We start from the raw sequence: 19,626 nt of genomic DNA on the forward strand, positions 1-19,626 counted from the left end.
CAGAGCCAAGGACGGAGTCGGGGAGCGGCCGGGCGGGCGGGCGGGCGGGGAGCGGTGCTGGACAGCTCCCAGGCAGCAGGACCGAGCAGGGCCCCGCAGAGCTGAGCCCGGAGGCCAGCCGTGCCGCGGGACGGGGCTGGGAGCGGCGGCGAGAGCGCAGGCGGGCCCGGGGCCTCCCAGCGGGGAGGGAGCCGGGGAGCGGGGCGGCCTGGGGGCTCCGGGCGGGGCGGGGAGGGGCGGGGCGAGGCGGGCCGGGCCGGGCGCTCCCCCCGCGGCTCCTCCCAGCCGGCCGGGCCCGGAGCGAGCTGCACTCGGTGGCGGGCAGGCGGGCGGGCGTGGAGCATGGCTCGGGTCCTGCTGCTGGTGCTGGTGCTGGTGCCGGTGCCCGCCCTGCTCGGGGCCGGCCTGTACTCGGCGGCGGACCGGCTGGCGCTGCTGCGGGCGGAGACGCTGGAGCGGAGCGTGCTGGGCTCGGCCGGCGCCTGGGTGGTGGAGTTCTACGCCTCCTGGTGCAGCGACTGTATGAACTTCGCCCCCACGTGGCGGGCGCTGGCCGCCGACGTCCTGGGTGGGTGCCCCCCGGGCAGTGCCCGCTGTGCTGGACGCCGGGGGTCCCGCGCCCCTGCCCCCGGCTGCCCTCCTTCTGTCCCCTCCTTCCCCACCTCAGCCCCTGGGCAGCGTGCTCCGCCAGAGCAGGCAGAGCTGCAGGCAGGCAGGCGAAGCAGAGCCCGCTCTTGTAACCGTGCCCGCGCCTGTCATTCCAGCGTGGAGACCGGCCGTGGCCGTGGGCGCCGTGGACTGCCAGAACGAGTGCAAAACCAAGGAGTGCGGGAACTTCGACGTGCCTGTATTCCCGACACTGAGGGTAAAGTCTGCACGGCCTGGGGGGGCGGGAGGAGAGCAGAGCCTGGCCCCTCTGCCTGGTGTCAGCACTCGGGCCTGTGTGACATTGCACATGTGCCAGGCAGCAGTGTCACGGACAGTTCCTCATTGGCTCTGGTCGTAGGATCGTAGCGAAGCGGGGCTGGAAGGGACCTCCAGAGGTCATTGAGTCCTACCCCTTGCCTGAGTCATCCCAACCATCCCATAAAAACCTTAATTTAAACCAGGGGTGGGCAAAATATAGGCCAAATCCAGCCCTCCAAGGGATTTTATCCATCTCAGGGCAGGTCCTTCTGTCCCACCCAGCCCAAATGCAAGGGGGCAGCCTAGGCCATGGCACATGTGGCTCGTCCCACTGCCCCTGGGTGCACAGTGAGGTTGGGATGGCGCGGTAGCTGAAACAGGCAGGCAGGGTCTCCATGGAGACCGGCCTGGGATCCCCACAGGCAGGGCACATTTGGCCAAATGGATGGGATGGGGCAGTGGGCCAGCAGGGATTAGCATCTGGGAGTGGGGGCACCAGGACCAGGATCCTGGAGCTGGGGCCAGGGCAGAGCCACGATCCAGTCCCTGCATGACAGATTGTGACCAGTCTGACCCAGGAGGGGGGCAGGGTGAATGCCTGTGACCCAGCTGCTGCTGCCTCCGCCCCACACAGGCATACGTGGGCAGCTCCAGTACAGTGCGGCTACAGAGTGGCACAGCCCAGCAGCATGGGTGGCCACAACGGACTGTGATAAGATTAGGCTGCCCTGTGCTGTTGAGCTGTGGTGCACTGGGGCTGCCCACGTGTGCCTGTGCTGAGGCAGGGGGCAGCAGGGCTCCACCTCCTTTCTGGGTCAGGCTGGTCATGATATGTTGTGTGGGGAGTGGACTGCAGCTCTGCCCCAGCCCTAGCCCTACACTGTCACTGCCCCATGATCCTGGCCCCAGCCCTGCCCATCCATCCCACATTCCTGGATGCCACTCCCTGCCTGTGGCCCCATCCCGTCTGCCCAAACAAGTGTGCCCTGCCATCAGGAGTCCCAGGCTGGTCTAGTAATCTACTATTTAGGGATTTTTGGTGAGCTGCTGCAGGCCGGGGGTGGGGAGGGTTGTGGTGCTGACCCAGCCCTAAGTGGCCCTCCAGCCCAAATAATTGCCCACTCCTGATCTAAACTCTGTGTAAGACTACTGTCAACCTTGATGCAACAGAGACCTAACACCCTAACCTGCCAGAGGTAAAGCAGGGGAACCATGGCAGCCAACATCCTACTTCTATGCAATGTTGTCAATACAGGCTCAAGAGATCCTGAGTAGAGGGCCACCCTCCTCCCCTGCACTCCTAGAGGAAGGCAAAAACCCCCACAGTCCATACCAATCTGACCATGGGGTAAAATTCCTTCCTGACCCCAAATATGGTGATTGATCCGACCCTGAGCAGAGGCAAGACCCTGTAGCCCAGGGGTGGGCCGTTTTTTCAGCTGGAGCGCCACTTAATGAGTTTTGGTGAGCTGTCAAGGGCCGCAAACACAAAATCTCTTAGAAGATATCATTTTAACAAATTATAGATAAAAACAAATTTGGAATAAACTGCTGCCGGAGGTGGTTCAAGCATCCACTTTGAACACCTTCAAGACACTTTTGGATGTTTATCTTGCTGGGATCCTATGATTCCTGCTGACTTCCTGCCCCTGGGCAGGGGGCTGGACTCGATGATCCTCCGGGGTCCCTTCTAGCCCGAATGTCTATGAAATCTATATATAGAAAATCAAACCTCTATTACAACATATTTTAATTTTATTTAAAAAATAATTTTTGTCCTTATTTATGTTTTTTTGAGTAGTGTATATAGAGGTGATTGCTTAATAGCTCAAAATAAAGTCTAACTCTTGTATATTGTGTCAGGGGTATGTGAGGTGTGAGGGGGTATGCATATTTATGTGGGGGGCTGCCTATGCACTAGGTCCCAGGAGCCAACTGGGGGTTGGAGGAAGTGGGGACAGGGTAGGCAGTGTGTGCAACAGAGCTTGTTGGGGCAGGGTGGGACAGTCCACTCCAGCACCATGTAACCTGTGGCTGCCCCTGTAGCGCTATGCATGCGGCCGTGTCATACCCAGAGCAGCACACACCGCACTTCTGCCTGTACCCATTGACTGGCCAGCGTGCACAGCTTTCCTGTGCAACTGCAGCCATCTGGGTACTGCTCAGCTCCCTCCACCTCCAGTGGCTCTTCCTCCTCCTCCTCCTCCTGCACTTGGTGTGCTGCTGGGGAGGAGGGAGAGAGGGTAGAGCTGCAGCCGAGCAGGGCTCTAGCTCCAGTTCCTGGTTGCCTTCCTAGAGTGGGTGAAAAGTGGCTGGTAGCCAGAGCTGGAGCCCTGCATGCTGGGGCAGGAGTCACCTGGCAGCAGTACAGCCTTGGCAGGGATTAGTGTAGGCAAAAAATAGTCAGGCACATAGGATTTGAGTGAGAATGGCAGAAGCCTTGTCGCAAGGCCTGTGGGGTGACTACAGGTTACCCACCTTATCTTTTTTCTGCTCCCTGTGCCACCAGGATGCTGAGAGATTTTGTTCCCATCTATGAATGGCATTGGGGTATCCAGTGGCTCTGTTATTGGCTGTTAACTTATGAAGTGCCAAACAGTTTGGTTGTTCTTTGGATTGTGGTATTAAATTAGGTGTCTCTGCTAAAGTGGTCAGTAGTAAAATAGTTAATAGTTTTAAGGTTTGAGATGGTTAGACTTCAGACTCAGGAGCTTGCAAGAGGAGTGGCCAGGTCATACCACTCAGTGCAGTTGTTCCAGGCTCCCTGCAGATGGAGGCAGATGCTAAACTTGTGCAAACTGAGGCAGTGACAACTCTAAGGCTTTGTTTAAAAGTGCAAAGTTAGAAACCTATTCTAAAAACCTGTGCACTCAGATTTTGGAATTGGTGAGGCTCTGAGGTAATGGAGTATGTGGGTCTTTCTGTGGGTTGCTCCCTTGTTTTGTGGGGGGCCTGCCTCTTACACCCTATTCCTACAGTCCGTATCCACTGACCTCATCTTGTTGAAGGCAGGACCTCTGAGGGCTGGTGCTGGGAAGGCTGACAGGTAACTTGGGAATTCCCTCTACTTTCCTCCCCCTCAACCTGTCAGAGCCCCAGCGGGTGTTTGCCCTCCAGGGTGCAAAGATCTGTTTGTTCACTGAGGCTTTGGCCAAAAGGCAGGACAGGATGCTGACTGGGTATGCTAATTGGGAGATCTGTAGAGTTTGCCTTGTGTCAATTATCAGACAAATGCGTGTCTGTTTCACTGATGAATCTGTGTGTTCTTGGAAGCTGCAGAGACCTGGTACAAATTTCCAACTGTCATTCATATGACATTCACTTCAGAATTTAATGGGCCGTCTACATCACGTTCATCACCCTTTGATTTCAGAGCATTGTGATGATCCACTATCTCTTTGAAGAGGGGGACACTGAGGTCCAGAGAAGTGAAGTGATCTGTCCTAGGACTTCAGGTGGTCATTGAAGAGCCAGCTGATGCTGGTGATAAAACCCGGGTCTCTGGACTCCACTCCCAGGCCTCGTGTGCAGGACTGTGCTGTATCTTGCTGTGCTGTAGATTTTAACAAACTCTTTGAAGTGCTCTCTGGACACCCAATGTCCCTTGTTTTGTTTCAGGTTTTCAAACCTAATTCCACAAAACAAGAGGATGGAAAGGACATACATGGTAAGTATTAGGCTGCTTTTTAACCCTTTTCGTTGGAAGCTGCTCCCACAGTTTTCCTCATGGAGTTGCTTTCCTTTGAGCTTCATTTGACCTCTGCTGAGTAACAGGGCAAGGGTCAGGCCCGTTGGGGGCATTGCCAGGGGAGGGAAGCTCTTGAATGACTTCTTATAGGTGGCAACCTATAAGTACATGAGGGGTGTGCATCAGGATCTGGGGGAACACCTGTTCACCAGAGCTCCCCAGGGGATGACAAGGTCCAACAGTCACAAACTCCTGCAACACCATTTTAGGCTGGACAGAAGGAAAAACTTCTTTACTGTCCAAGCCCCCAAGGCGTGGAACTGACTCCCCCCCAGAGGTGGTGCAAGCACCTACTCTGGACACTTTCAAGAAACATTTGAATGCTTATTGCTTATCTTGCTGGGATCCTTTGACCCTAGCTCACTTCCTGCCCCTTGGGTAGGGGGCTGGACCCAATGATCTTACAAGGTCCCTTCCAACCCTAATGTCTATGAAATCCTTGCCTCATGAGGGAAAATCCCTAAAAGTCACCATTGTAGCCTAAGCTGAACTTCATAAAAGAGACATATATCTCTGCTCTGATCCCTTAATTGTTGGGTTGTAGAGGTTGTCAGGTAGACTGGGGAAGTGCACACTAAACCCAATAGCTCTTCAAACCCTCCCCTGTAAGGTGACAGAGCTGTGGCTACAGGACTGGAGGGAGCCAGCATAGCTGGGATTTGGGGCTAGCAACGGATGTGTTTGCTACTAAGCAAGAGACACCATCTGTGGTTTCTTGTATGGGCTGCTCTGGGTTGAGACCTGTGTATTTGGTTCCCTCTACAGCTAACACAGATGTTTCGGTCCTGAGACAAAGCATAATCACCAACCTGGAGAAATACATGGATCCCTCACTTGGACTGAAACCTGCACAGTAATTGGAGGGCAACAGAATAGCAGTTACCCGTTTTGCATTGTTTGTGTGTGTGCATGTGAGAAAGAGACACAGGAGCCAGGTGGGGAGGCTGTGGGCAAGAGGGTGGGGGTGTGAAAGATCAGGAAAGGAGTGTGCCCATCCTTACCAAGGCTTTGAGTAGCAGTTCTATCAGGAAAACTGCAGTGTTTCTTGGTCCCAAACCTAGGTTCTTCCACACATTTATAACAGTGTGCATATACTCATTTCAGAAGCACTTGTGTCATCATTTCTAAATTAATTCCTTTGGGAGTGCACTGGAGGCCTTTCCTAGGCTTCCTCTATGAGGCTGCCCAGACACACCATAAACAAAACTAGGGCTGCAGCTAAGGTCCTTGATTTTAAAAGTTCTGGTCTGGGAAAATAAGCACTTAGATTAATTGGCCATGAATTGTTAAAATTAAATGAAAGAATAAGCAAAATATACAAGAGTTCCTTTCTACTAAGGTTCTCAATTTCAAAATGGCAGACTGTCATAAACTAAGAGCACTACTGTAATTACCTAAATCCAGGATGACCCTGAATTTAAGATGAACCCCCAATAATTAGATTCTATATTTATAAATTTGTTATAATTTTCTATGTATATAATCTAATAATTTGAGAATAGTCTTGAATTCCCCCCACCACCATTGCAGGTGGTATGGGGCAGATGGTGGGGGGACAGATGATAGGAGGGGCAGGCAGTTCCCCCTTTGTACCTGCCCCCCCTGCAGCCTTGGACCCCTGCCCCCCATTTTCATCCCACACCATTTCTGCCCCTCTGGCCCCCCCCCCCCCCAGCTTTGGGTCCCTACCCCCCATCTCTCCTCTACTTGCCCATCCCCTTCTCACCCCTCTGTCACTGCCAGGAGGCTCCATCCCCACTGCAGCCTGGGGCATGGAGCACAGCCCCCACCCAGCCCCATAGCAGCAACACAGAGCCAGCAGCACTGCTAGGGTGCTGGGCTGGGGCTGTGGTCCATGCTCCAGAATGCAGTGGGGACCAACCTGACGATGCCAGAGCAAGTGTAAGTGGGAGATGGGACAGGGCAAGGAGGTGCCTGCGGCATGGCGAGGGGTGGAGACAGGGACCCAAGGCTGCTGACAAGAAAGGTACGGGATGCAGAGGCAGCAGCAGGGCAGGCAGCAGCTGCGGCTGCCACCCCAACCTGGGGTTGGGGCTGGAGCTGCAACAGCCATCTGCCCGTTGCCACCTTGTACTTGATTCCAAGAAGTGATGTTTGTCCCCTCCTGTTAAATGGAGGGAAAAAAAATCATCTTGGAATCAAGTATATAGGGTAGTTAGAAAAGTCAACTGGACTGAGATCATTAGAGACTGGAATATGGGAGAGGCTTGGAGCTTCTGCAAGTCAAAAATATGCAAACTATCTAGATCTTGTATCCCAAGTAACAGGGAAATTATTTGTAGGGAAGGGCTCACGACGAAAGTGGATAAAGAACCATTTCCAAAAGATATTAGGAGTAAGCAGAAACCCTGTAAAAATGGAAAAGGGGACTGATCAATAAACAAAGCTGTGTGTAAGAGGTCAGGAATGTTTGAGAGAGAGTGAGAATTGCCTAAAGTTAAACTGAGATAGACCTTGCAAAGGATATTAAAACACCTAGCAAAAAGTTCTTCAGCTTTAAATTAAAAACAAACAAACAAGGAAAGAAGACATGAAGGTAGGGATAGTGTGTAGTAAAGATGAGAAAGAGATTAAAGATAATCTTGGTATGCCCCCAAAATAGAATGAATATTGAACCATAGTCTTCAGTATGTCTGATGACAGTGAACATGAGGAGTGGGGGGTTGGGAGGAAAGACGCTAATGGGAACAAGAGTGTGAAAATGGACATCCTCAACTAGGATGAATGGAATAAGCTCCTGTCCAGAATTCTGAGAGCTGTTGCACAGGAGAATAGCAAAGATTTTTATTTTTAATCAGTCAAACTGGAAGTGGTGCCTGGTGCCTGCTGCTCCTTCCACAGATACTTCCAACCCCATTATTCTATGTATTCTGTCTAACATGTCTGTGTCCCAGCTCAAAGAGTTGCACCCTGAGTGGTGCCGCCTATCTGTTCTTCATGCACTTATTGTCACTTTTCCAGTGCTTGCATGGAGGGAATGTTCCTGTTTTATTTATGACCCATCTCATTATTTTGCTTTCCTTGCAGCACAGAGGAGGTTCATGGCTTCTTTCAGAAAAACAATGTCATGTACCTGGCCTTGATCTTTGAGAAGAACGACTCATTTGTGGGCAGAGAGGTGATGTTTTATTGTAATGTCTATGTTGCTGAAGCCCCTGCAGTAATGGGTGGGATTCCTCTATCCCTTGTGCTTGGCGCTGTCAGCACATGTAAAGAGAGGACAGTCCTTTTCCCAAAGGTTTCTTCCAAGCAGTGTGTCCAGAGGAGCAAGTTCCCCTTCCACCACTGCACCACTGCAGAGTTTAATTGACATCGATGCATAATATTAGTGTTGGACCCTTCTTTATGCCCCAAAGATATTAGTTTCCAAAGATATTACGTGCCATTTGCTGAAGTGGAGAGTCTGAGACCCAAGGAACTGCTAGTTTTACAGTTTTACAATTTAAACCTACAAAGTTTTACAATTAAACCCATTTCTACCCCAACTTGGGCCAGTCCCTTACTTCCTCTGTGGCTCTAGTGGTTCAATACTTTTCTACCTCTGAGGGATACTGGAAAGGTCAGGAAATGTTTGGACACTGCCTGGAGGATGTGAAGGGTTGTACTGGGGTTGAGTCATCTTGCTGGCCTGGAGAAGCTATGGGCTTCCTGTTACACTCCATATGGTCAGCTCTACCCACAGAGGAAACCTGTTGTGATGGGTCTGGTCCCTGGGATGTCCTGTTCCATGAGTAGCCTGACCTGGGAGCATCTTGTAATAATGCAGGTGATCCTGGACATGCAGCAGTATGAGGACATTGCTGTCAGGCGAGTCCTGAGCAGTGAGAAGAAGCTGGTGGAAGAGTACAATGTGACTACCTTCCCTTCTGCCTACCTGCTTAGCAGCAATGGCTCCTCTGCCATCAAAGTGTGAGTCCTTCCCTACCAATTCCCAGGTTGGAAATAGGCAGCCTCTGTTGTTAGCTTGTTAAGGTTTCACCTGTACTGTACTCAGAGACTGCGGGTATGAATCCTGGCAATGCTGGATTGATGATGGACAGGCTGCTTGTGCTGGGACAGGGAGTGTGACTCTCAGTCCCTGTTGGAGGCTCCCAGGGCACTTGCATAGTGCCTGAACAGTGATGTCCAGCAGGAGTTCTGTGGAGGCCTTTAGACTTTGATAGAGACCATGTTCTCTGCAGAACTTTTTAAAGCTATTTTACAGAGCTTAATATATAATCCTGCCCTGACCAGAGAGCTGTGAGCTGGTTTGAAACCCTCTTTAGAAAGAGAGGACATAATTGCTCTCTGCAGCTACAGGCTCTCTCCTACAGAGAGGAGCACATTGGGAAGAGGTTTCCTTAGGAAGGGTGCAGGGGAGGGCTTGGTGTCATCTTGACTTGCCATCAGATGGCAGGGCAGGTTTTCCAGCTGGGAAGTGTGGAATTTGTAAACCTCAGCTTGGTTTGCATGGCCTGGGGGGGGGGGATGGGGATGACTGGGTAGAAGTAGGGGAGGGGTGCTCCTGAAGGTGTGAGCTTGACCCAAGATCATAGTCATTGTTTCCTAGCCACAGAGCTGGGGGGGTGGGGGAGGAAATTACTTGTGATGAAGCTGTCTGTCCACCATGTGATTGCAGGCAAGCATTAAGTAGTGAAAGCAGAGTGAAAACTCACTGGCTGCTCACTGCCAACTTTCTGGGGCTTTCAGGCTGCTGGCTGTCCCACTGCCCAACAGATTTTCTTATCCTGGGCAGGTTTTCTTGGGAGCCCTACTCCCTGGTCCACCAGCCTGGCCAAGATATTCCAAGAAATGTCCCCCATCAAGCCTGCACAGCCCCTTGAGTGCATAAGCTGGGGTTGGAGATGACTGGTGGGCAGGGCTGTGTTTCCCCTACACCAGTCTCTATGCATCCCAGGCCTCAGCTCCTTGGATAAAAGGAAGGTGTTGATATAAAGGGGGTAAAGCTGACCCCTCCAGAGCTGAATGGGAGTTGCCCCAAAGGACAGAGGAAGGGACAACTTTTCAAGGAGCTGAGTCCAGATATTAGCTTTACTTGAGCTTCTGTATCTTCTGCCTGCCTCCTTGCAGCACTTTGGGAGGAAGAAGGCACTGCTGGCCCAGAGTGAGGAAGGGGAAGCTTTTAAAATGCTTCCTAGTCACCTCTGCCATCCCCTGCTAGGGAGCTGTAGGTAGCACTTGGCATTTTCCCTCTGCTGCTAGAGTCAGCAAAGCTCTTCCCAGAAACCCAGGGTGTAAGGAGGCTGCCTGCAGGAACTAGAGGTGAGGGGGGTTAGCTGGGACTGGTAGATGCATGGGGTGAGGGTGGCCATTGCATGAGTGTGTGGTAGAGCCTCCTGTACACTCCTGGAGAGGAGTCTCCTCTTCTTTCAGGGTGCGATATCTCACATGTGCCTGAGGCTGGGGGTGTGGCAGCTGGGGCTCTGTCAAGGTGGAGAGGAGACTACCTCTCCATGCTTTGTCTTTGCCTCTTTAACAGGCAAGGGGAGACACGATCCTCCTACACCTCCTTTCTGAGGGACCGATCTGGCTCTAATAAGAAGACTCTAATGTTAAAAGTCCAGAATGAAATAACACCTCCTCCTTCAAGGGTGCCAGATGAAGAGCACCCAACAGAAGCAACCCCTTGGAAGTACACTGACAGGTAAGAAATGCTCTCCCTTGCTCTTCTGTCTGCCCAAATTTTTTCCCTAATCAGCCAGAGTGCATTATGGCACTACCATCATGACGGACTTGAGCTGCTCATTGTGGGCATTGGAACACCCTGGCACCATGCAGGGGGCTTTATGCCCCAAGTAAGAAAACTGAGGGTGCCCTGCCTAGGGCTGAATGGAGAAGTTTGAGTTAGTGCAGCCTCCATCCACAGGGGTAAGAATAGATTGCAGTGATCCAGTGATCCAGCAGCCCAGAATTGGCGGCTATGAAGAAACTTCTCCTTCTTGCAAGCAGGTCCCGTTGGGGCAAGGCCAAGATAGAGAACTGAGGGAGGTGACCCTCTCACTGTGGGTAGACTCACAAGGTTTTCAATGCTCCACTAATTCTTTCTCAAGATCCAAACTGTACATGGCTGACCTGGAATCTGTGTTGCACTGCTCCCTGCGAGTGAATAAGGCCAAATTCCCTGTCCTGAAGGGAGAGCAGCTGGAGACCCTGAAGCGCTATGTAGCAGTATTGGCCAAGGTGAGCACTAAGGGTGACATTTCCATCTTTCAGTACCTTTACATCATGACAAAATGGTTTTGTAAAAGGGATGCTGCCCCTCAAACCAAAATCATAGGCCTGTTGCAGAAATTCCTTGGTGGGGTTCTCTGTTTCATGGGAGGTCAGATTATATGATCATGATTGTCTTTTGTGGCCTTGAAAAACTGTGCATCTAAATATAGGTCACAAGTGTAGTGAGTCATATGTTCTCAGCTTAGGCCTTAGTTACTTTTACATCTTAACCAATTGCCCTATTACTAACAAGTGAAGCTGGCCAGCTCTGCGCATGAAAGGTCTAGGGCTGAGACCAGCTGGTGGTGCTGTAGGTCAGGATCCAAAATCACTGGAAGAGCTGTGTGATACAGACAAGGCTAGAATAACAAGGACTGGTGCAGGTCAGGACTGAGGTGCCTTGGCATAGCTGTGGTGGATTTCCTTAACTCCTCCTCTTCACACTGTTTGGCCTTAGCTAATGATGTCAATCTCTCACTATCTGGAACACTGAGGGATTGTTTAGATCAGAGTCATCCAAGTTCTAAGGGGCCAGGAGACACATCAGTGGGGGCCGTAGGCCCTGGGTGCCTTATGCCTGCCCATCCTGTTGCACAGAGCACCTGCTGCTCTCTGTGCCTACCTGCTGTACTGTACAACATGCTGCTTCTGCTCCCTGCCCCTCCCCCTGCCCCACTGCTGGTCTCTGCACTCTCCACTGCACTGTGTGCCCTGCCACTTCTGCTCCCCGCACCTCCCTGCTGCACCTCATGTCCTGCTAATTCTGCTCCACTCACCTCCAGCTACTGCTCCCTATGTGCACCCTGCTCCTGCTCCCTGTGCCTTCCCGCTGCTCCTCACATCTGCTCCCCACTCACCCTTAGGTCTTTGACTGTGACCTTTGCCTTCTGCACCACCAGGCTCACTTTAGGATTGTTGGTTGTACCTGTGTTGGTCTAAGGACATAGGCAGACAAGATTCTTTGGGTAGATCTTTGGGTCGATCAACAGACTCTCTTTATACCTGAAGAAGGGTGTTTGTGCCCAAAAGCTTGCAAAGAACAGTTTTTCCAACTGTTTAATTGGTCTAATAAAAGATATTACATCTACCCAAAGAACCTTGTCTGCCTATATCCTACCTTACTACTTTCTCCAAAAGACAGCAGACTGCCTTTCCCAATCAGAAATTAAGGGGATGTGGAGGGGTTGCATTGCTCATCCCATTCTAGAACCTTACAGGAACAGTCTGGTTTGGGAAATGCCTGTGGTAGTGTCCAACAGCTGTAGCAATGCTGGCTTCCAATTAGGGAACACAGCTCTTTAGAAAGAATCAATGGAGGATCCGAGATAGAAATAGCACAAGGGACCAAGCTCACCAAATGCACTCCCATGCCCAGCAAAGTTCACAGAACTTGGGTTGCTGGCAGGGGGCAAGAGTGGTTGCTTTGCAGTCTCCTCTTGTTTTGCCTCGATGCCAGTAATTGGATGTTGGGTACCAGCCTGTTTCTAGTCTGGGAATAACTGGTGCTGAGCACTGAACTGTGGTGTTTCAGATGGTGGACACTAGACAGAGCAGTACCCCCAAGATCCCAATCTTCTAGCCAGTTAGAGCAACTTAATCAGCTCTGATCCAAAGAACTTGCCTGCTATTCTGTGTCCCTTAGCTTTGACCTTAAGTATTGTCTCTCCACAGCCCCTGGAAGACATGTAAGTAAAGGTGCAATGGGATCAGATGTGAGATCGCCACTATTATGCTTCCTACCATGCCACATGTGTATGGCAGGAGGCGTGATTGTGTGTTCAAACATCAGATCCCGTCATGCCTTATTGTTGTGCCAGCAAGTAGGAAGCTCCCGCAGCTGGGAGCCCCATTACATGATCCAGGCTCCTAGCCACAGAGGCACACCAAGCCTACCTTCTTTTCCACCTTGCTGGGTTTCTGTCTTGCTGCCAGGTGCCAGGCACTAACCCAGCACCCTTAGTCCCCTCTCGGATACTCATAAGATCCTTCTTATTCCCAGGGACTTGTTCACCAAGATGACAAAGGGAGCTTTGCAGCAGTTTTGAAGGAACTTTTCTCTTTCCTGTGTTTTGAGTTTGAATGCTCTCTTTGGCTCAGAAGCCCTGGGCATATAGAGCCCTGGGCTTCACCCCCTTCCAGTCACATCACCCTAGGCTTCTTAACTGGGTCCAGAGGTTTCTCGTTCATTCTGCAGCTCTGCCTCAGAACTGCCTGGAGTTCTTCACTCTATCCTATTGCTAGTTGCCCCAGTTAAGTGTCTTACAGTCTGTTACTGTCTTGGAGCTCTAACTGCTAACACCTTCTGCTGCCTACATGTTTGCAGCTTGCAGCCACATAATGCTACCTTCACTCCTACTTAAATTAACATGGACAAGATGCCTCATGTTCCACATGCCCTCTCCTTTCTAATAGTGCTGTATGATGCTGGAAATACAGGGCAGAGTCGCCCACAGTCAGTAAATCTCAAGCAGGTTGCCAACCCAAGATATTTTTTTCACTTCAAACTTTTTTACTAACAACTTACTATGGTTGATGTTAAACCCCTAAATTTGAACCCAGTCTTTCTAACTGGGGCCTGGCATCAGGGCAGGGCCTGGCAGACGAGTTACATTTATGTCATGTAAAACATTTATGAATAAAAACATGAGTCAGTAAAAAGTTTGCAGATTGTCAAAAACAAAACAAAACTTGGGTTGGCAACCCTGATTCAGGGTGGGTTCTAGTACATCATTTACTGGTTAAAAAATCAATTCTTCCCTCCACACCAAGACATTCTTAGCTTAACTGTCTCCTGGGCCCCTGGCACACATTACACTTAAGATGTGATTAACTGATTAATCACATCTAAAGTTGTTACCCAGTCACACATTAATTAATTAAAGTACACAGTAAAAAAGAAATAAGTCACAAAGTTATTGGACAAAAAAATTGGAGCTAGTTTCTATCATGTTAATTGAATATGTGGCCAGGCTGAGGTTCCCAGTTCTGGGTTGCACCCCCATGGTTGGGAGTCCCATCAGCTGAGGGGCTCCCAGTCATGGGGGTGCATCCAACAGCTGGTCACCAAGGGGCATCAGATTATAGGGTTGGAGCCCAAAGCATATTACAGGTGATTACAATTCTCCAGCAGAAATGTCAAGATCAGCAGTTAATGGCAATCCCCCTATTTTGGGTGATCACCAAGGGGCATCAGATTATAGGGTTGGAGCCCAAAGCATATTACAGGTGATTACAATTCTCCAGCAGAAATGTCAAGATCAGCAGTTAATGGCAATCCCCCTATTTTGGGTGATCACCAAGGGGCATCAGATTATAGGGTTGGAGCCCAAAGCATATTACAGGTGATTACAATTCTCCAGCAGAAATGTCAAGATCAGCAGTTAATGGCAATCCCCCTATTTTGGGTGATCAAGTCCATTTCCTTGCATTTCTTAATTGTATAGCATTCCAGGGTGCCCAAGTAGAACAGATAAGTAACAGCCAAATACTCTTTGCCTCTTTTCTTTCATTCATTCTTTTCCTGTTTGCTCACCTGCTGTTTTTGTCCTTCAGCCCTGCCTGTCTCCATGTCTGCCTCTGTGGTGTGGTTCTCTCTGCTTTGTGTGTGTGTTTCACTCACTTCTCCACTCCCTATAGTGCTTGCTGTTTTAAAGTGCTGATACTTATCAGATTTGAGTTGACTTATTTTCAAAGTAGCTTTCTGTGTTCATCAGAGACTTTTTCAAGTTACCATCAAGATTTGGGTCTTGGCTCTTGGCCTGCAGGGCTGGTTTATTCATGTGAGCAGCACCTTGAATACAAATGAAGAGCCCTTCCAACATTAGCCTGCCTGGATCATGGTGGAAAGAGTCCTTCATAACCAGCTGGAGCTGTGGGTAGCTGTTAGTTCTCCCACTGCCAGTGTCCCATCACCATTCCCATCCTGGGAGTAGCTGCAACTGTCGTAGCTGAGAGTTCATTACAAACAGTGTCTCATGCTAATTCAAGGGTCTACACAGCATCTTGTGTTCATCTCTGTCACAACCCAAAGTGAGGCAACTGTCATTCACTATATTTCCTCTTCTCTTTTTGCTGCAGTACTTTCCTAAACATGACTCTCTCAATGAATTCCTGTACTCTCTGGACAACTCACTGGAGAACCTGAAAGAATCTAATATTTCTCACAGTGATTTGGAGGACGTCTTGAAGAAAAGTAATGTAAGGCTCTTGGAGAATGTTTTCTTTCAGTTCTGGAAAGGAGGATAGGGGTGGGGGAGAGAGAGTGGGGTTCGCTCAGTTGTCTGAATCTTCTCATTGGGTTCAGTCTTCTGCTTTTTAATTCTGTTCCTCCCCCAGTTTATCCCCAGAGTTGTTTCCAGTAAATTAACTCTGTCTCTTTCTGTCAGCCTCCAGCAGTGCTGAGAAAAAAAGCACGGTGGATGGGTTGCCAAGGCAGTAAACCTCACTATCGAGGGTACTCCTGCTCTGTCTGGGTCCTCTTTCATCTGCTGACAGTGCAAGCATCACAATATGCCAAGCAGGATGCAGGTACAAGACAAGCCATGCATTTGTATCTGTCTTTGAGCCAGTGGCCAGCCTAGCTGCATAGAAAGTGGCATAGGAACCATCCTGTTCTAGGCAGGTCAAAGATCTGAAGCTTTGGAGGCCTCAGAAAATACATGACCTTGCTAGGGAACTAGAAAGAAGAAAGACCAATTCTCATGGGGTCAAAGGCAGTACTGCCATCTCCATTCAGCTATCTCCACCTATCATACATGGGAAGCATAATGCAGCTGGAAATTATATCTCTTACACGATGCAGCTGTCCAGTGGGAGAGTTGTACCATGAGCAGTCATAAATCATAGAAAAATATGCCTGGAAGGTGCCTCAGGAAGTCATCTAGTCCCATCCCCTGCTCAAGACAGGATCATTCCTGTCTAAACCATCTCACCCAAGTGTTTGTGTAGCCTGCACTTAGAATTTTCATTATTGGCAGTTTTTACAGCCTCAGGGCCTTGTTACACATTCATTTTAGGTGGCTCCTGGAGCTCTTAACCCCCAGATTGTCCTCACATTAACACTTGAAACTAGTTTTAAGCATGCTTTAGGCAACTAAAGTTATGCCATTCTCAGGCAGGTTTATCTCTGATCTGCGTTACCATGGGTGACTGGTGCCTCCCGATTCTGGGGAGCACCAGCCACTGATTGCCAGCTAGTTGGGGGGGAAGGTCCCCTCACTGGCTGATTGCCAAGCCAGCACTTGTGGTTTCGCTGCTGGCGCTTCTCTTGCCACAGAGGGGGCACACTGGCACTTCTCTTGCCGCAGGGGGGGGCACGCTGGTGCTTCCCCCAGTGTCCCCACTTCTGGGGGCCAATCTCGGGGGGGGGGCACATGCCTCCCCATGCCCCTCCATGCGTTGCTTATGCATGTTACATAGCTTATGTTCCATTAATGTGTGGCCACTCTCCACAGATGAGCCACCCAAGTTGCAGTCCTCCAGCATCCCAGGATGTAGTGTCTTCTCCCCTCCCCTCCTGTTCTTTGTGGACAAGCTTCCACCCCCTGAACTCTACCGCCCAGGGGGTGGTTTTGAAATCAAGCCAACTCCTGCCCCTAGAGGATGTGACCTCCCCACCCCCAGGGGTGTAACCTGGTTCAAATAGCCTGTAGAGCACATACCAGCTTGCCAGGTCGCAAGGTACAGACAGGCCCAGGAGTGGGGTTGAAGTGGAGAGGGGGAACAAGATAGGGGGCTGGATCAAGTCCCTGTGATCTGGAGCTTCCTTCCTCAGGGTATGGCAGTAGTTCCCTCAAAAGCACCTTCCCTCACTGCTCCCACCTCCCAGCTACCGCAGGAAGCATAAACAGCACCCCCTCACCCCACACACACACTCCCCCTTACACACACCAGTCCCAAATCCCAGTTTATTAAAAGATGAGACCTTATTTAATTCAATTCCTCTTTATTTATTTATTTTTAAATTCTCTCTCTCTTTTTTTACTACATTTTATTCTGTCCTTCAGTGGGTGACTTCCTTCATTTCACCACTCTTCCCCCACCCCCAGTTCCTTTCCACCTCCCATTTCATTACCCACACCCATCCCATTACCTCTGTGCCTCACAGCTTCATGTTCCTGTACCCCACAACCCCTCTCTTGTCCCCCACCTAGAGCAGGCATAGAAGCCTGTCCTTCACTCACCAGCCCTGTAGTGGTAACTCATAGCTGTAGCTCCTAGTCAGACCCCTGCTCGCCAACACTCTAGTGGCAAGTCACTACTGTGCAGGTGAGGAACAGTCAGAGAAGCTTTTTAGCCATAGGATGCAACTGCTCCAAACTCAAGCTAGGACTACCACTATTAAACATTTAAGCAGCATAAAAATGTAGTGTGAACCACACCTCTAGTTAGAAAGTTCTTGCTAATGCCTAACCTAAATCTCCCTTTTGGTCAGTCTAAAATCATTACTTCTTATCCTGTTCCCTGTGGTCACAGAGAGCAGTTTGTCACCACCCTCTTTAGAAGATATCTTGAGGTATTTGACTATTATTGAATCCCCACCTTCATCTTTTTTGCAGACTAAATAACCCTAGTACTTCCAGCCTTTCCATTTAGCCTGTGTCACTGGGGGCATTTCTTATACCAAACCTTCATGTCTTGATGGCACAGTCAGCAAGGCTCGGGTTGCTGTACTGTACCATGGTGAATCATGACAGCCCTACTGCATGGATGGAACTGCCTGGTGCAGGGTTCCCAAATGCCAGGAGGTGCTTTGATTGTCTGGCTGGCTCTAGGCTGTGCCTGCTCTGAAGGATGTTTGGAATCTCCTGGGCCCACCTAGCCTCAGACAGCTGGCAAGCTGCCATGAGATGAAGGATCCTGCTCTGAAGGGCTCAGGGCAGTGCTGGGGTAGTGGCTGTTGGGGTGGCATGGTGAATGCAGTGGTGTTATGTCTTTGAGATGCAAGGTATCCCTTGCCTTGTGTGCTGTGCTGACAGGACTGTCATGCCTCTTGCTCTAGATCCATTAGAGGTCCTTCAAACTATGCGAGAATTCATGCATCACTTCTACTACTGCAGAGATTGCTCAAAGCACTTCGAAGGAATGGCAAAAGAATCCATGGACCAAGTGAAGAGCAGAGATGAGGCCATCCTCTGGCTTTGGGAGAGACACAACACAGTCAACATGCGGGTGAAAAGTAAGGATTCCACCACTGGGACTGGCCACAGCCTAGTGGCAAAAAAGCAGCAGCTCCTTTAACTCCCTGTCTGCTGGCTGCCCTAACACCTGCCTCAAGCCAGGTCTGCTGTATCTGATCTTGACCCTTGCCCCTAGCAGTGAGAAAGGTGCAGAATAACCACGTGTTCACTGGCTTAAGTCAGTCCCTGGACCTCATGCCCCATTTGCCCACTCTAAGTTATGCTATTAGCCACTGGACTGCTTCCCACACTGCTTGGTGAGAGGGGCACCTGGCAGTAGCAAGGCAAAGAGAACAAGCTAAGGCTGGAGGGCTTTGATATGCTGGTGGTTGAATAGGGAAGCATTGAGGCATCTCTGAGATTCCCCAACTCCTGCCAGGGGGGAGGCAAGGTGGGAGACTGAGTGCTCTGGATACTGCATTGGGCTAGGTCACAGCTGCAGAGCTTGCTGGGAGTGACTCTGACACTCTTTTTTGCTCTGATTTGTTCAGACCAATCAAATGAAGACCCCAAATTCCCAAAGACACTTTGGCCTCCTTCAAACTTGTGCCCCTTGTGTCACAACAATCTCAATGAATCTCCATGGAATAAGACGGAAGTCCTGAGCTTCCTCCAGAGGCATTACTCACTGACCAACATTGAGAACGACGAGTTGACCAGGCACAGGCGGGAAGTGGATGAGGAAGCTCACATGAAGGGCAAGGATCATAGGCTACTACGGTACAAGGGTGAAGAGAGAGGATGGAACAAAAGTGAGCAGAAAGAAGGAGAAGAAAGGAAGGCAGAGCAGGTGGACATAGTGGTGAAGAGAGAGGTTAGTGGTCTGAAAAGGCAGACCCTAAAGGCTGCCATCTTGGCAACCAAGAAGAAGCAGTGGATGAACAAGAGGGACACCATATTGCTGTCAATAGCAGATGATGGCCACCGGGCTGTTCATTATGCTACTTCCCAGGAGTACCTGAGGCAGCGTGGGCTGTAGTCCAAGCAGCATATCGGCATGCTGAAGGAAGGAGGAGGTGATGGCCTGAGGAGGAGCCAGTGGTTCTGCGTGCTAGGACTGGGCTTCTCCCACCTAGACATATGCCTGTGCATTGTCCTGTACTTCTTCTCCTCCATGTGCCTGCTGGGACATATACACCTTCTTCCACATATGGCTGGGGTCCAGCAAAGGCCACCCTGGCTTCCCCATGGCATGAAGCCTATGAGAGGAGAGCAGCTTAAAATTAAATCTGAATTTAATACAAAATATGACTCTGAAAGCATTCAAATAAAAAATAAATACACTAAGTCCACAAGCCTCTATAAAAATATTTTGAGATACAGTAGGTGGTGTGCTTTTTATACAGAAAAAAAACAGGGCATGGCACATTTCAGTTTTGAGGTTTAGCTATGTATATTGGCTCAAAAAATCGCATACTGCATTAAGGGTTTGAGCCTTTAGGGGTGCTGAAAAAATCTCTCCACCATTTTCTAAAATATTGATAATGAAAAAGGAATAATCTAAAAATAGTAATCTGTATAATTGTTTAAATAAATCTGGATATTTATAGCCTCATTTAG

General features: G+C 50.0%; 1 protein-coding gene across 1 annotated transcript; it reads left to right on the forward strand.

The window, feature by feature from the left end:
• Window positions 1-298: 298 nt before the first annotated feature.
• On the forward strand, window positions 299-19,361 carry LOC109286318 (sulfhydryl oxidase 1). Its single transcript, XM_019500164.2, has 12 exons — window positions 299-568; window positions 765-865; window positions 4,525-4,573; window positions 5,420-5,507; window positions 7,703-7,793; window positions 8,442-8,584; window positions 10,155-10,319; window positions 10,726-10,855; window positions 14,966-15,085; window positions 15,274-15,415; window positions 17,889-18,065; window positions 18,558-19,361. The coding sequence occupies exons 1-12, from the start codon at window positions 343-345 to the stop codon at window positions 19,043-19,045; spliced, it is 1,920 nt and encodes a 639-aa protein (XP_019355709.1). The 5' UTR covers window positions 299-342; the 3' UTR covers window positions 19,046-19,361.
• The last annotated feature ends 265 nt before the right edge of the window (window positions 19,362-19,626 follow it).

Source organism: Alligator mississippiensis, chromosome 5 (assembly GCF_030867095.1).
Source record: "Alligator mississippiensis isolate rAllMis1 chromosome 5, rAllMis1, whole genome shotgun sequence".
NCBI classification, from domain to species: domain Eukaryota; kingdom Metazoa; phylum Chordata; order Crocodylia; family Alligatoridae; genus Alligator; species Alligator mississippiensis.